Source organism: Eleutherodactylus coqui, chromosome 5, assembly GCF_035609145.1.
Source record: "Eleutherodactylus coqui strain aEleCoq1 chromosome 5, aEleCoq1.hap1, whole genome shotgun sequence".
Lineage (NCBI taxonomy): Eukaryota > Metazoa > Chordata > Amphibia > Anura > Eleutherodactylidae > Eleutherodactylus > Eleutherodactylus coqui.
The window spans coordinates 206,643,236-206,661,600 of record NC_089841.1 but is presented as its reverse complement, the minus strand read 5'-3'; the positions used below and the strand labels follow the sequence as shown (position 1 = coordinate 206,661,600).

Genomic DNA, 18,365 nt, shown 5'->3' with positions numbered 1-18,365 from the left:
GTTTGCACATGAAACTTTGCCCGTTCACTGGAGCAGCTGCTCCACGAAGGTCTTCTCATCACTGAACACTGTGACAGCACTGTCACAGTGTTCAGTGATGAGGGGACTGCAGCAGGGACAAAAAAATCCCCTGCCACAGCTGTGGCAGAAGACCCCAATGCTATCCCATTGCTTTCAATGAAGGAATGAAGGGTGGTAGGGAAGGTGGGAAAAGCGGCTTGAAATATAATATCTACCCCAAAAGTCATCCCTAGCTGTAGAAAAAAAAAGTTAATTCACCTAGAAGCGCTGTGTGGCTCTTCTCCCTATCCCCAACAGTCTTCTTCTGTATTCTGGTGGCTGGGGATTGAAAAATCCCCGCCTCCAGAAACCGCTGCCTCTGATTGGCTGAGTGCTGTCACCAATCAGAGGCAGCACTCAGTTGTCATTTAATGGCTGAGCGCTGTCTCTGATTTTTCAAGCCCTCCCAAAAAAATCATTGCTGCAGGAGTTGTGTTTATTCCATTGCTTTCAATGGGTGGCAGCAGCGTCAGCCCCATTGAAAGCAGTGTGATGACATCGCACTCCTCTGCCACTTTCATTCCTGCTACAGTCCCCTCATCACTGAACACCGTGACAGTGCTGTCACGGTGTTCAGTGATGAGGTGACTCCCCGCGAGGGTTAACGGAACCCTTGGGGAGTCCCGTCATCCCCGTGGGGACTAAGAGGTTAACAGCGAGACATTTAAAAGGTGCTTCTGGCCCTTTAAATGTCCGGCTGTAAGCAGCGGGGAATCTGTTCCGTGCGCAGGAGTTTCCATTAACTCCTGCTCCCATAGGAGTCAATGGAAACTCCTGCAAAACGCGCACCTATGTCTTTTCTTTTTTAGGTGCGCGCTGTTTTGTGCTTCAAATTCCGCTCATATGAACGCTTCTATAGGAATCTATTGGTTCTTTTAGAAGTGTGCATTAAGCGCATGCAAAATACACGTTCGTCTAAATGAGGCCTTATCAATCATATATACCAAATTGTATGTATGATGCATTGGAGAAGAATACAGCGTGAGCCAGACAAGTGATGTTTCAAGATTCGCTCCCTCCCCTGAAGCTCTTTATTGAGTAAAAGATATATAGAGAATAATATATCGATTATCATATGACAGATGGGTTAAGGCCCTTTTACACGCAACAATTATTGCTTAAAATTAATTCAAATGGCTGAAAGTAGGCAATTATCATTACGTGTAACTGTGGGCAGTCGTGCACTTTTCTTTTAACGATGGATTTCAGTCTGCAGAAAATCTATCGTTGAAGCTGCTGATAGACTGAGAGAATTCCTTCATTTAAATGCATTTCGCTTGATCTTTCAAAAGACTCCAAGATGGATTTGTTTATCTTGCATGTACAATGAGTTCATTATAAAAGGCAAACAGAGGCTAGGAGAGAATAATGGAATCCCACTGGGCAGATAATCGCTTGCCCTAAACACGCCCACGCTGCTACTGAGTTTACCTTAGCTAAGAGAAATGCAGTGATTATCTGTGCGTGTAAAAGGGCCTTTAGGTTCCCCCAACTCAGCAATAGTCATCAAATTACTCTAAAATTTACAATTCATATGGAAGTTAAATGATCTCAGGTTTACATGTAAACAAATGCTTTTGCTAAGGCTGGCTGCACATGACTGGGTCAGATTCCGCATGCAGGAAGGAACAGAAAGAAATCTGACAGATCGAATCGATGACAACCTTGGAGCAACCCCAATATTTATAATAGTGTTCCAGTTAGGAGGTCAGGTATAGACATTTATTGAAGGGGTTGGTTGTTTTGTAAATATAATTGTCACAGGCTGTAGCATTAAATGGGAGGGGAGAATATGGATGCCGATGTCGCATGATACATTATGTGACCACAAGCCTCATCGCTGTGCTACAAGTTTTTGCATGCTTTCCTGTCCTGCAGTACATGTTATAGATCAGGAGGGGGAAGCACAACCTATGAAGATATCTTACCAATGATATAATTTTTATGCCATTTATATTAAGAAAGTGGTGTGCTACTTAATGATGGAGTTGCTTATTCTCATCTCATAGCAAAAAATGAGGGGGTTAACAACGCTCATTCTGGGATTACTATTCTGCGTTCTCATTACATGATGAAGTGAGAGCCATAGAAAAGAGGGAATGTTATTTAGAGCTGTGTGCCAGAAGCCCAAAAAAGTCCCAATTTTTGTGCAAGTATAGCTTGTAGTTTGTGAGTTTTTTTGGCTTTTTTTTAGCACGCTGTTGAGAAGGTTTTCATGGATTTTTTCCTATGCCAGGACTTATGCGATGTCCTATGGTTCGCAGCATTAAATAAACGGATTGAGCTAAACATTATATGGTACTTTAAATGGTACCGTTAAAACATACAATTCATATTGCAAATAACACGCCCTCAAACAACTTTGTCACACCTTTCCACAGTGCATTATTGGGGATCATGGTTAGCAATTGGCATGGCTGGCTGCATATACTGAGTGATCCCAGATCAGCAGTGCAGTGTTGCTAAAGACTGGGGGAAGATCATCAAGCTTTTACCAATATCCTCGCATGGAATATATCGTATATTGTAATTGAAAAATAAGTATGAGTTCCATACCTGGCCCACAAATATGTTTCCAGCAGCAACCAAGGATTCAGTAGGAGACGTTCCCATGGAAATTTGCATCAACCAACCGACCTTTGGAAAAAGTTACAATGTAGTAATTGTTTTCGCTGCTATACAAAACATATACAAATATGAAAAGGTCCACGTCAAATACAATGAGTATCACTGAAAATGAAACCACATAAAACATAACGTTTAATACAGGGAGTCCCAAAAACATTTATGCTCGCTTCAATAGTGGTTATTCATGGCCTTTTAAAAAAATCCTAACAGAATTTTAATGCAATATGTAGCATTATGTTATCTCTAAAGACGTTAGTAGTTGTCGATATCAGACAGAAAACTAAAAAAGTTATTGTGTTGGGATATAACAGAAAGTCATTTTTTTTTATAAAGAGCAAAAAAAAAAAAAACTATATAAATTTGGTATCACTGTAATTGTACTGACCCACAGAATAGAGCTAAAATGTAATTTTTAGCACTTTATGCTGTAAAAATAATCCCCCCCAAGAAAAAAATTTGTAATTGTGTTTTTCTCCATTGAACTCTACTTAAAACTTTTTTAAAAGCTCTTCAGTACATTGTATAATACTTTAAATGGTACCATTAAAAAATACAATTCATCCCACAACCCCCCCCCCCCTCAAATGACTATGGGCTGATGTCCATGAACGTATCAACAAGACACTGCTGGTCTTCCAATGTCTGATACAACGGCAGTGACTGCATATGGCTGTGACTGCGCTGCACATGGCCACGTATCACTCGTATCACTCGGTCATGCACAGTGTGACTATTTTTGATTTTATTTATTTTTTAACAGAGCAGGGATGCGTATGAAACCGCCGCCCATACGCAATGTATTGCGTATAGCCAGCGTTTCATACACTGTCTATACTAATATATAGGGCTTATGCTGCATGGTACGCAGAGAAATAGAGCATGCTGCAATCTATTTCTCGTGTATATCGATATGCGGTGCCTACACACGCATGTGCATGGATCAATGAAAGTACATTGACTTTCATTGACTCCATTCACCACCACCACTGGCTAACTATAGGGGATGCAGTTACACCCAGGCTCAGGAGCCTTAGGGCGCCTATAAGGCCTCTCTTCTCTATATAGGGAGTCTAGTACTATGAATAAAGCATTATGGAGGGGGGCCCTGTAACAGGTTTTGCATTGGCGTCCATGAGCTCCAAGTTACACCTCAGCGTAAAGGGGTTAAGAGAAGTTGGGGGGGCCCAAGATAAACTTTTGCACCCGGGCCCGTGAGCCTTTAGCTGTGCCCCTGTTCACCATGTATAATGCTTCTGTGCAATGCACATGTAATACGCGGCAAAAACATGATCATAAGCCCTCTGTCAACAGAAAAATTAAAAAGTTAGGATTTTTTGAAAGTGGGAAGAAAAAAGATGGTGTTGTCCAAAAATGTTGTGAGTTTGCGTTTTCAGTGATACTAGTACCATAATTATTAATTGCTTTAATGCTAAACCACATGCAACATTAAAATAATGAATGTTTTATTGTATTACTGTTATGGATGCTGTATGTATATTTGGCTTACGTCGACATTAGGACTATTTAATCTACTGTACTGTTTGTTTGCATAGCATAGTATGTGGAAAAAAGACTCCAAAAATACTGAGCAAGAAAGAAATATTTACCTTCTTAATTAGCCATTGCATGAGACCAATGTAGTAAAGCATTGACATGACGGTGCTGAAGAATATCACAATAGGTAAAAGCTGCAACACACAAGAGGAAAAGGGAACTTCAACATTTCTTCAACCTGGAATCTTTGACACAGCACTTCCATGGATATGCCATTGGTTTTCTATGGGTATGATGGTTAGTAACATGTTTGACCATTGTGAAAAGACTTTGGGTGACTAAGTTCAGCAATCCATCAGAGCACTGGTGGGGATCCCAGTTCACAGACCAGCGTTGTCTACTGACATTTCTCTATGACATATAGAATTCTCTTTGAAGGCTGGTATGCCATGGGGAGCAACTGCCATAGTTTTCATCATGTTGAAAAAAGGGTCAGTGACAAACAATACAACATGTGTAGAACTTACACTAGCAGAGAGCCACTAGAGACCTCAAGACTCAACAGCTTATTTTTGAATTGGCAAGCCTTGAACTCTTACCCACCAAGTTCCACTTACTTTTAATCTAGACAAAAAGGGTATAAATGCATGCTCTTTGGTGCCCTCCGTATTCCCTAGTGCTGTAGCCTCAGGGCTCAGTCACACGGGCGTTTTTTTTGCACGATTTACAGCTGCGTTTGCGATCCGCATCTATATAGACCCAATGCTTTGCAATGGGAGCGGTCACATGTGCGACTTTTTCATGCGCACAAACGCATGCGGCGAAAATTATAGGACACAACGATTCGCAGAACGCATGTAACTGCGTTCTGCGGCAAATTGTTGTGTTCTGTGTATGTGCGCTCAATGGGGTCGGCGGCAGCAACGCCGGCCCCATTAAGAACATATACTAAAGATCGTTCTCCTCTGCCGATGTTCTCCTATTGAATTCAATTGAGCCGGCAATACAGCTGGCTCCATTGAAAGCAATGGGCTGCCAACAAGCGCTGTATTAATTTTCGGGGAAGGGCTTCAAATATAAGTTCTTCCCTGAAAACCATCCTAAAAAAGTGTAAAAAAAAAAAACAACAAAACTATACTCACCTCTCTGCAGCTGCCGGGGCTCAGCCGCGTCCAGCCGGCTCCTCTCCTGAACTGCTTTCAGTAGTATTCAGCAGGCGAGGATTTAAAATCCCAACCTGCTGAATGGGCTGCCTCTGATTAGCTGAGCACTGTGACCAATCAGAGGCAGCTCTCACCCATTGAATGACAGCTGAGAGCTGCCTCTGATTGGTCACAACTCTCAGCCAATCAGAGGTAGCACTAACTAACCCATTCATGAATTCAGTCACACGATTTTTTGAGTGCATCAGTTATGCGCACAAGAAATCATGCAAAAAAACGCCCATGTGACTGAGCCCTCAGCTTGGCTTCCAACACAGCAGTGATGACCAGGAATATTTTGGTCCAGAATCTGAACATAAACCTTAACCAAAACTTCCTACGCATATGTTCTCACAAGGGGGTCCTCTATAGATTTATATTCTGCACAGAAGATCCACAGGATTTAGAGTGGCTGCAAATTTGTTGAGATATAAAGAAATCTAATCCAGATGTTGCGAAAAAGTCAACTCAAAATACACACAGAAATCCACAGCTTCTCATTTTATGCTGTGGAGTCTCACTGTGGATTTCACCCTTGGCAAAGGTGAAATCTGCAGTTAAGCTTCAGCATTTATGCCATGAAATATACCAAAAAATGCACCATTGTTTTTTTGCAGCTGTGGATTTTCAACTTATTCCTTGTGGATTTTTTTTTCTGCTATGTAAAATCAGCAGCGTTTTTGGCCTGTGGCCTGTGGTTGCATACCCTAACAATACAACTGAGTGGAGTTTAATGAAACTTGGTTCACATCTTGCAAAATTGACAGTATGCAGAGGATTCTCAGATCTGCCACATGCTGTGAATTTCTTGAAATTAGTGAAATCCATTCCAAAATTTGCATCAAAATTGACATGATTATCTCACCGTGCTTTAACATGGTCTTACTGATTTTGTTAAAATGACAGCAGGCCTATGTATACAGTACATCAATATGATGCTAGCCATATTAACTACTAGCTGATATACTGGCCTCAGTTGAGTTAATTTCATACAGGTGTTTACGTGTTGTTCGCAGGGAAAATTTTATGAGGTCATGGTTGATTTAGAGGAACCGAGAAATAAAATATGTATACACATAGAGGAGCATTAAATTCTCCTCAGGCTGCATGTACCGATGTCCCTCTGCAGAATGTGCCACCCCCACTTTATAACATAGGGCTGCACTTGCTTTTTAAATTAGCATTGAATAATCGAGTTTTGACCCCTTTAGTTTTCCTACTTAGTACCTTACTTATCATATTTAGGACCTAAAGAATGCTCGTGCCAAATTTCACGCTTGTACAACATCAGGAAGTTACATTAAAAAGGGGTGCACTTACTTTTACAATTTGCATTAAATAATTGAGTTGTGACTCCTTTACTTTTCCTACTTAGGACCTAAAGAATGCTTGTGCTAAATTTCATGTTTGTACGACACAAGGAAGTTACAATGCATTGGGGTGCACGTACTTTTGCAATTAGCATTGAATAATTGAGTTGTGACTCCGTTACTTTTCTTATTTAGAACCTAAAGAATGCTCGTGCCAAATTTCACTCTTGTACGACATCGGGAAGTTGGAGAATTAGATTTGGTATATTACATCGGGGTGCCAATACTTTTGCACTCCGCATTGAAAAATTGATTTGTGACACTTTTACTTTTCTTATTTAGGACGTAAAGAATTCTCCTCCCAAATTTCATGTTTGTACAACATGGGGAAGTTAGAGAATTAGTGGCAAGTCAGTGAGTGAGTCAGTGAGGGCTTTTACCTTTATATATATATAGATTGTATAAAAACTTATGTTTGAACACTTTAGGGCTTACCTTAAAAGCGAAAAAATGATCAGCATAATTTTTCCCAAACACAAACTCTGAGCCAGTGTTGGCATATTCCAGGAACGTCTGAAACAAAACAGATGAATATACATTTAATAACTGGTATTCTCTGAATTGCTACTTTAGAGTATCCTACTCTAGAATCCTAGTCATGCTGGTGGCATATGTCTGAATACACCAACCCGGTGTTCTACCCCTGTGCCATCCGTCACACAGCACAAGGTACCATAGTGTCGCACAAAATACCTCCTAAGCAGCACGAAGTTTATAGCATGTGAAGCTGCAGCTCCCTGTATAACCTGAGTAATGGTAAGGCTATGCTGTGAGTTGTAGTTTCACATACTAGAATGTACAGAACGTGAATAGGGCCATTTCTAATACTAATCTCTTCTTATGTGGCAGGAAAGCCTTTTGGAGCTCCAGGCTGTAGCACTTGGGTGTAACTTCTGACTCTACACACCCTGTAGCTCCACCTCTGGTTTACGTGTTCTCAGCGTTTTGTCGATTAACATTTATAAAGTTAATTCAAAAACTGGGTAAAAAGAAGGAAACAAATCATAAAGTACCTTCAGATAAAGTTTGGAAATACTTAATGATTAATCACACCTACTCGTCGCCTTACTTTAATTAAGGGCAACTAAGTGTGTTTTATTTTCTCGTCTTGTGAAAATGTTAGCAAACAGGTAGAACTGGAAAATGATGTTAGAATGTGTTGCACAGGATTGAAGGCAGTCTTTTCCCTGCCAGGAATATGAGGGTGGCTAAAGCATATCCTAGGCGTTCGGTTTCAGTTACTGGAATGACCTAAGACTTACTATTTTCTCAGAAATGCAACTGATGTCTCTGAAGCAACAGGAATTGTCTTCAGGATTTCCTATGGTTATGCAATGAGTAGACGCTCACAGTGAATAGAATGATACTTCTTAAGACTCTCACATGACGGAATAGATTCAGACTAAATCATATGAACTGAGAATGCACTTGGCATATGGGTAGGACTAGTCGCCATGTCACCAACCTTTAGGATAGGATACCAATGAGCCCCATTACATTACAGCACATGTAGGGTTCAGAAGTGATTACTGTATATGCAAAACTAATTCTGGTGGTTGGTGGAATATTATAAGACTATAACAGCGAAGTTTTAATAATTATGTTAATCGTTTTATGACTTAATTTGTCAAATTATGACAGTTAAACCCCAAAGAGGTTATCCGAAGAGATATACTTAGCCAAATCTAGTGTCAGTCCAGTAGTATTGGCTCCTTCTCTTTCGGTCTAGTTTGTTCATGGGGCACGTGGTTTGAACTTCTCGTTGCCAGTGGTGACTTTGCAGGAGGGTGACTGACTGGCTCATTACAATGACTAAACCAGCCCTCTTGTCTGTCATGGCCAATGCAGAGCCAAAGAAAAGGGCTGGCTTATTAAAATAAACCAGATAGCCATCCCCCTGTATTGATGTCACTGACAACAAGAGGTCCATATCATGCAATTGGGGGTCAGAACTAGGACAGAAGTGGAGTTGCCAGCAATGCTGGACATGGACTGGATTGGGGTTAATATATCTCTTCAGATAAGCCCTTTAATAACCTTGCAGTTCCATTAATTGAAAAAGCAACAAATAGAGCCTAATTGACATGTCAACACCTAATACTGGAATCGGACACACATAAATGAATAAGCAGGGCAAGACATATTAAAGTGTTAAGAAAATAACTGCTTAACTATCCCAAATTGTTGGTTTTTCTCCCAGATTCCTGGCAGAAAAGGCAAGTCTGGCCTCAGATGATATCTGTGTATGTTTTTACACTTTCAACTCAGTTGTCAAGTATTTCCTGTATTGCTGACCACACTGTCACCTGTTATAGCAATTGAAACATCTCCTAAACAAACTTTCCAGGTAATTTATGACAGTGCCGTTAAACTTTCAGTTTGTTATATCTAGCATAGGTTTCAGCTATAGCCTAGTAGCAGACAGCAGAAAGTTTTACACATGGTGCAGTGTAGGTAGGCTGTGTAGAGAGAATAAAATTACAATTTATCACTTTCATCCATAAAGCTCTCCTCAGTGCTGCACTGCCCCTTTACCATCTCTGTCTACTATTCTATCCTCTCTCTATTCTGTTAATGATCTCAGACCAACATCCTCCATAATGCAATCCTCCCGCCTCCAAGACTTTTCTTGAGCTGCACCAGTTTGCTGGAATGCGCTACACCAGACAATTAGGATAATCACCGATATCCAATTTTTTTTTAAGCGTACCCTAAAATTATACCTCTTTGGGGAGGTCTGTCACATTTCTTAATCTAAGTCTTCTCTATTGAACCCTCTTCTACATTCTTCTTCATCCACCAGTATCCCCCACAATCCATATAACTCAAGGGTACGTCATATCTGTACATACACAGATACTGGCTGTTTACCGGCTGATGAAGCTTTGTGTGTATTACACTATGTAGATGGCTGGACCATTTAACAGTACAAGCACCTTTACCTCTTGTGTCACCCCTATTTCCTCATAGATTGTAAGCTCTTGTGAGCAGGGTCATCATTACTGTTGTTCAAATTAGCTTTATTCTTTATGTACAGTCTGATTTTGTCTGTTCATATACCCTCTGGTCTGTAAAGTACCGTGAATATGTTAGTGCTATATAAATAAAGATTACTATTCCATAACAGACTTTGCATTGGAATAGATCAGTTATATAAATGTTGATGATTAGAGATGAGCGAGTGTACTCGCTAAGGGCAAATACTCGAGTGAGTATTGCCTTTTGTGAGTACCTGCCCGCTCGTCTCAAAAGATTCGGGTGCCGGCGGGGGAGAGCGGGGAGGAACGGGGGGGGGGAGATCTCTCTCTCTCACCACCCGCTCCTCCCTGCTCACTCCCGCAACTAACCGCTCTCCCCCGCCAGCACCCGAATCTTTTGAGACGAGCGGGCAGGTACTCACAAAAGGCAATACTCGCTCAAGTATTTACCCTTAGCGAGTACGCTCGCTCATCTCTATTGATGATCTATTTTGAACTGACCATTTCAAATAATACATTTACAGTCATAAAAATATTACCTGGACTTGTAGCCCAAGCCAGTCAAATGCATCAAATCCTGGCTTCGTTCGTAGGATAAATAATCCTAGGAGGAACTGTAGTCCAATACCCCAAAATACTTGTCGCCAGTGAACCTTCAAAACAAAAGTTACAAACAGAATATTTCTTCTCTCTCCTAATACGTTCTAATATCACCTATTCTAATTCATGACTTCCCACTCGCCATGTATTCCATTTATCATATGAGAGACAAAGATCCCACCTAATATCTAAGCCACCATATATATACAGTACTGTGCAAAAGTTTTAGGCAGGTATGGGGAAAAAGTGCTGCAAAGTATGAGCCCTTTTACACGGGCCAATAAATCACTCAGTTTTAATGCATGCCCTGACTGAGCAACGAATGAGAATTCATTTACTTCTCGTTTGTCATTCATTTTCTGCATGCAGAAAGGATGGTTACACCAAAAATTGATTTAGACTCCTCTTTTGTTCATTCACATTGCATTTTGTTAATTTACAAATATAAACAATAACACTTCTATTTTTGAAAGTATTCTTAAGGCCCTTTTACATGGGACGACCATTCCTGTGCTTTTACACAGGAATAATCATCAGTAGTGAATGGAGTCGGGCTGGCCGGCTGGAACGATCCCTGGCCTGCTCAGCCTACACTTACTAGCGATGATTATTCCTCTGTAACAGTACAGTCATCACCCGGGTGACCTGTCAGGCACCTCCTAGGTCATCCTGTGTAAAAGGGCCCTATGAATGCTTTCAAAAGTAGAAAAGGTAATGTTTATTTTTGGAAATTAATAAAACGCACACCGAATAACTAAAAGAGGAGTCGAAATAAGATCAATATTTGATGTGACCACCCCTTGTCTTGAAAACAATATAAATTCTTCTAAGTAAATTTGCACACAGTTTTTGAAGGCACTTAGTAGGAAGGTTTCTCCAGATATCTTGAAGATATCTTTGAATGTCGGATTGCTAAAATCCTTCTGTCTCTTCATGTTATCCCAGACAGACTTGATGTTGGGATCAGGGATCTGTGGGGGCCATGCCATCACTTCCAGGACTCCTTGCTCTTCTTTATGCTGAACATAATTCTAAATGATATTAACAGTATGTTTGTGCTTGTTGTCCTGCTGAAGAACAAATTTGGAACCAATCTGATGGTATTACAGGATGGATAAGTATCTGCCTGTATTCCGCAGCACTGAGAACACCATTAATCCTGACCAAATCCCCAACTCCATTTGCTTAAATGAAGCCTCAAACTTGCAAGTAAAGGCCTTATTACACACAAAGCTGATGGCTTTTGAGCGATCATTTTGCATAAACCAGTAATTGGTACTAATGCCAATTAGTAGCTTATTAATGTGTGTGAGCCCCTGGGAACTATATTCAGAGAACAGCGAGTGGTCTGTTCTCTGAATACATTCCCTTTGTTCTGCCGCTGGGCTGACAGCTGAGACGATGTTATCAGCGCTCCCGGCGGAGAACACAGTGTGAAGTCCCTGCTATCAGCTCTTATGCGGAACATAAAATTATCGTTCAACAGAAAAAGTGAAAGACGGACACATTTACGCACTACGATTATCGCTCAAAAGATGGCTTTTCAGCAAATTTTGAGTGATAATCAGCATGTGAGGAAGGGCTTTTACCTCCACCATGCTTCCCTGTTGCCTGCAGAGACTCATTATTGTACCGTTCTCCAGCCCTTCAGTGAACAACCTGCCTTGTTTTACAGCCCTATATTTCAATATTTGACTCACCAGTCCAGAATATTTGCTGCCATTTTTCTGCTCCCAGTTTCTATGTTTTTGTGCATAGTTTAGTTGTTTGGCTTTCTTTACATGTCGAAGGAATGGCTTTTTGGCTGCAATTTTTCATGAAGATCATGAAGACCACTTCTGGACAGACTTCTCTAAACAGTAGATGTATGTACCTGGGTCCCACTGGTTTCTGTCAGCTCTGAGCTGACTGCACTGCCGGATATCTTCACATTTTTACACATTTTCACAATTTCCTTGGCAGACTACTGCATCTACAGTCCTCAGTGTTGGCCATTTGTTTGTGCTTCTTCAATAGAGCTTGAACAGCACATCTTGAAACTCCAGTCTGCTTTGAAATCCTTGTCTAGGAGAAACCTCGCTGATGCAGTATAACTTCCTTGTGTCTTGTTGCTCTCCTCAGTTTTGCCATGGTGTATGACCTGTGACATAAAACTGTCTTCCACAACCTCATCTTTCTAACAGAGTTTGGCTGTTCCTTACCCAGTTTAAAGCCTCCTATACAGCTGTTTCTGTTTCAGTTAATGATGACGGCAGTTCAATGTGCAAATGATGATCACTATCACCTGTTTTGTACAATTGGTTAATCCTACATTTGACTATAATTCTACAAAATTCCTGACTTTGTGAAAGTGTTCCTAGAAGAACGAACGCTGTCTTGAAGGCAAAGTGTGGTCACACCAAATATTGATTTGAGTTAGATTTATGTTTTGTTCTTTGACTTTGCATTTTGTTAATTGACAAAAATCAACTATTAATACTTCTATTTTTTAAAGTATACTTTACAAAAGATTTAGGCAGGTGTGGAAAAATGTTGCATAGTACTGTATATATACATCATTTAATAAGACGCAAAGCTTCCTTGTGGCTGAAGTGATTTGCCAGCTTATAGACAGACTCTTCCACACCTCCCCAGGCACTACACATTAAATAATAACTTAAAACTAGTTTAATGGGTAAATCTGAGCTATGTACCTTAGTGGGATGTTTAGAAAAGATGAACATCAGGAGAACATACATAACAAGGCCACCAAAAGAAATGAGCTGATTGGATCCCATTTTTGCTGTGTCAAAAATAAGCCATAATATCACAGCTGCAGTAAGACTTATCCAAAGCACCCTGTGGGGAAAACACATTATAATACAATTTAATGGAAGAAAATCTACACTATATCAATTTTAAACTTAGTGTAGCATTGAAGCTCCACCTGTAGATACTGGTATGTCTTGCAAGGTGGAATATACAAAACATTTTGGAATGAGAAGATAAACAGGCACATTTATGAATAATGGCATTCTGCAATACTTCAGTATATGTATCGGCAGTTACCGGTAGTGTACGCCATATTATCCAAGATGTTTACTGGGGTAGGTATGGAACTACACCATGTTGTACCTGAATAGAAAAGTGGGTGAAGATGTTTGAAAATTCCTCTGTTTTCTGGCACTGAAAAATGTCAGAGTGTGGTGAGGTAGAATTATGGCGATCATGGCGATGTATTTTCGTTGATAAGTCTGATCCATTGTTCTGACAGAAGACCTAATTGGTTTACCTTGAACACTCACTATGGCATCAAATTATCTTCAAGTGGAGCCAAGTTCCCATGTGATTTGCAACATATCAAAGTACTAACGACCACTTGTCCGTGAGTGACTGAGTGAGTGAGTGAGTTACATGCTCCGCCCCTGATCACATGACAGTGACGTCATCACAGGACCTTCATTCCTGCCAGGATTTCACCTCAGCGAGCAGCTGAATCACTGGAGCTCTGAGCTCCGCTCCTGATCACATGATGGTGACATCATCATAGGTCCTTCAATATTTTGACTAACTCCATCCATCCTCACAGGTCCTTCGGTGAGTTACATGTGATGATGTAATTCACTATATTATATTATAAGTGGCCACCAGAAACACTGGTACTATAAATAATGCTAATAACTAGTTGTGATCTAAAGAGCAGAACTCACTATAGACCAATGTTAGTGTTAAGCAAACCAAAACGGTTCAACTTTGTTTCAGGTCAAACATTGCTAAAAATTCTGTTCGATGCAAACCCCAACTTCTTGCAGTTTGTCTCAGCCAAACATACTAAAAGATGGTGGTAGTTATCCTCCAATGTGGCTCAGTGCTGGTCTCCTAGATTCAAATCTGACCAAGGAAAATATCTTCATGGAGTTTGTATGTTTTCCTTGTATTTTTTCTCCTTCTTATTCTTGTCCAGAGAAGAAAAAAGGAAGAAGCATGGAGGCTCGTTGGTTAGCACTGTTGTTTTGTAGTGTTGGAGTCCTAGGTCCAAATCTGACCAAGGATAACATCTGCATGGAGTTTGTATGGTCTCCTGTTTCACAGGCAGCATGGGAAAACAACAGGCCACCTGCAGCATTTCTGAGAAAAGTGTTTAAAAATGAGCCTGAACTAGGATGAAAAGTCATCTGGGCAACTTCCCATTGGTTTCACTCGGCTAGATTGACAGGTCTCTCCCAATTTGCATATTATTTTATGCCAATTCATTTCTTAGGATCTTGTTTGGAGCAGCAAATTCCCTGCCTCCACTGTGAAGCTGGCATAGTAAAATATTAAATTCTGAAGTATATAGTACTTTTACTAAATGCAAATCAAACTTCATGTAGCTTTTAATGTTTCTGTACGTGTTTATATGATTTCTCCAAATGTCTAGAGAAACATGTAGAGGGGCTGGTCACTAGAGATGAAAATGGAGGAGTGCATATAAAAAAACATATTGAAGTATTGTATAGAACTTACCATTTCATCCAAAACCATTGTTTTTTGAAGAAGGAACCAACAGGAGAAAAAAATTTAACAATTTTGCCTTCATATCTGTCCATAAATAGATCCCAGCAGACAAAAAAGATAACCAGCAGCGTGAGAACAAAGAGAGCCAGTGCCCTTTTGAAGTTCAGCACACAGGCTGCGATTACCATCGCCAAGAAACCTAAAAGACAATATGTTGCCATTTATAAAGTGAAAGATACTTAAGTATGGAAGTGATCATGAACTAATATACCACCCCTTTTTAACATCAATAAGAGCTCTGCTGCTATTGGCTGAAGCTTTGTCTCACAGACTTCCTGGGTACTGTTGTATCTTGTCTCCACCAGAAGAATGGGTGGAGACAAGATGCACGCCCCCAACAAACGCCCACAATTTGATTGGTCGGGGCGGAGATTGGGTGGCCATTATCTCCCCTCCCGCCTCGTGTCACTGACCCCTCTGCCGCTGCTCTCGCTTGTTCCCTTACCCCCTTCTGCACTGTCATTTCCTCGCTGGCTTCACATATTGAAGGCCGGCGAGGCCAGGGAGGAGAATTACAGCGGAAGACCAACTGCACCAAAGCAGGGATGGGAGAAAAAGGCATAGATGGGGGGTGGGGGAAGTGACACTCAGACGCTCTCCTTTGTCCCTTTCCTGACTCCTGCGCTGTCACTCACACTCACGGATTGCCCTATACGGTGTAATGTGTGCTGTCGTAGACCTCCGCTTCTGAAAGCTGCCGTACACTGTTTCTGTTCACGTCCCCCGACGGCTGTCAGATCTCCCAGGTGCCCAGCATGTATCAGCAGGGGGAACGTCAGCCACAGCGGGGATGACACTTGTCCACAGTGCCAGCCGTGTGGTCGGGTTCCCAGCATATCAATGGTTGAGAAGCTCTCCAGACACCTCAGACAGACAAGTCCATCAGGAGGCCGGAGAAACATAGTTGCCGGATAGCATCGGGAAACTGCTTGGGACTAGGTCCTCCAGGGGGGCCCGGAGGAGAACGAGGAACATATTTCTTTGTAGGTGTGTCTCTGGCAGCCAATCTGGAGGTGTGGGCGTTTCTTCTAGCTCCCAGCCCAGCTCATGACTTCACCCATAACTGTGGTGGAGGCAAGATACCACAGTACCGACTTCCTGTTTTGCTCGCTCTACAAGCTCTCTGCACATCATTCTGGCAAGTTCTTTGCGCCATTTTAGCTGCTTTTTTATGCTTTCTGTTCCAAATGAATGGAGAAGCAGCTAAGAGGAAATAGAGAACTATGATTTACATCCAGAGCGCATGCAAAGTCAGAGCAGGAAGTGATGTCAGAGAATGGGGTGTCAGTTCGGAAACTTCTAGTGTACAGCCTAGGGACATGCAGCGATTTTGGTATATCCTGTGGTATTACGAATCAATAGTGTGCCAAATACTTTAGAAACTTGCTTTTGAGGGACCAGACAGAAAGTATTAATCACCCTGGTATGTTCCATCTAAAGATGTGGAAAATGTATCAGCACCATGCAACATCTGATAAGTCTGTTGCATTTTAAATTGGAGAAAGAAAGAAAAGTTTCCAGAAAATTATCAACAAAAATTCCCCGATGATAAATTCCCACCAATGAATTGACTAGCATTGTGGCTTGCATTTTAAGGGCTCAGTCAGACGAGCGATTTTTCTAGCGCATAATTAGGTGCGCTAAAAAAGTGCCTTTATTAGAATCAATGATTTCCAATAAAAGCGTTCACGTGTCTGTTTTTACAAGCGCTAAATAATCGCACCAGCAAAAGATAGGACAGCACTTTAAAAAGCGGAGCCTTCCTCTCTGTCACAGTGTTCAGTGATAAGGGGACTCCCCACAAGGATGAAGGAATCTCCTGCCACAGCTGTCACAGCAGTGCAGAGGAGTGTGATCTTCTCCCTATGTTTTCAATGCCCCATTGACATCAAGGTGAAACCCCTGGATGTGACAGCATGGATGGATAGCGATCTTCTACTATTGCTTTCAATGGGGACGCACTATTATGTGTGATTTTTAGCTTCGGTCATGCATGTTTAACACATGCGTCCGCTGATATTTTTTTTAGCACGCCTATTAATGCGCTAAAACACGCTCGTCTGACTGACCCCTAAAGAATACTTTTTAGATTTGTACTTCCTCAGGGCCTATTTGAATAAGCTACTGGTGGATCTATGAGGTCTTGTAATTCACAGAGGCAGAGGGATATAGAAGAAAGGCTTTCTCAAAATATTCACTGGGTATATCCCTTAAAATATAACTTTTATTAATCAATAAATATAAAATGATTGGGCCTCACAAAAAACAGACAAACTGGAACTAACAAACACAGAGCAAGAATTTTAAACCCTGGAAAAGGACCAGAGAAAATACATGCAATTGACACCTCTATTACAATGCAGAAGTATCCTGCAACGTGAGACACTCTAATGCACTCTTTTTCAGTCACCATTGGGGATGGATGTCACCCAATAAAGATTAGAGGACCATATTAGGATGCGTCCTTCACAAAAAGATGAAAGGAGGATGATCGTTCCATCAAGGTAAGTGGTTTACGGAACACCTCCAATGGTGACGTACATTCGGGCTCCTATTGTGTCTCATCAACAAGGATCAAAATTATTAGAGGTGAAATGACAAGAGGCCACCAGGCCTATGTCTTCTTAGTACACAAACCCTCTTAAATAAGAGATAAAATCTGGTTCTTGACCAGGTAACTGCCCTATCTGGATAATAGCACCGGGCTAAAGATGCTGAAACAGTAGGACACCAGCAGCAGCCTATGATAGGTCCTTGTCCGTGATGAAAAAAGAACTGTATATAGTTTCGTTTAGAATGGACAAACCACAAGCAAAGCTTCTGCTGATGCCCCCCGAGAAAAAATACACAAGTGGCTGATAGATTATCAACCACAGGTTATCAATCAATGAAGAATCAAATTCTGCTAGAAATAACCAGAGAACCACCATTCAGGTACTGATGCGTTCTCATGCAGAATATAGCTTCAATGACCATTCAGGACGAGATTCAGAAAAACCTTCTGAGAGAATTATTAATGCAGAAATGGTTCGTACTGGTTCAACGCGTTTCTGTCATACACAGACTCATCAGGAACCGTAATCTATGATGGTGTCATCAAACATGAAATTGTCCTTGGTAGTTATAACGTTTCTCTAATCTATGATACAAAGGTGCCATACACTGAAAATAATGCTGTTATCAGGCAATGAATATGAAACCCTGAACTTCCCTAAGTAGTTAAGTCCTCCTAGATGAGAAAAGGAGGAATTCGCTCCTCTAGATAAACCTAACCAGATTAAAACGGGACACTAAAATAGAAGATAACGCGTCCCAAATAACCCAAAAATTGATTAAACCCCTAAAAAAGGGGAGTTTTGGGATAGAAATGACAAACTGGGAACAATATCCACAGAAAACCAGCAACCCCACGATATGTGGAGAAAGCTTCTAACAAAAAGGTAAACCCTAATCCGGTAGGAGACAGAGCAAAAAGTTGGAAGAAAAGAGTGAGAACA

The 18,365-nt window shown here is 41.1% G+C and overlaps 1 protein-coding gene across 1 annotated transcript in view; it reads right to left on the bottom strand.

Annotated features, from left to right (window-relative positions):
- The window catches only part of SLC28A3 (solute carrier family 28 member 3), a 65,505-nt gene that overhangs the window by 12,273 nt on the left and 34,867 nt on the right, over nucleotides 1-18,365 (bottom strand). Inside the window, exons 5-10 of the mRNA XM_066604108.1 lie at nucleotides 14,818-15,007; nucleotides 13,026-13,170; nucleotides 10,272-10,385; nucleotides 7,190-7,267; nucleotides 4,296-4,376; nucleotides 2,617-2,697 (exon numbers count right to left, since the gene is read on the bottom strand). Of these exons, the coding sequence (XP_066460205.1) occupies nucleotides 2,617-2,697; nucleotides 4,296-4,376; nucleotides 7,190-7,267; nucleotides 10,272-10,385; nucleotides 13,026-13,170; nucleotides 14,818-15,007 (689 nt within the window). The remainder of the gene's footprint in view (nucleotides 1-2,616; nucleotides 2,698-4,295; nucleotides 4,377-7,189; nucleotides 7,268-10,271; nucleotides 10,386-13,025; nucleotides 13,171-14,817; nucleotides 15,008-18,365) is intronic.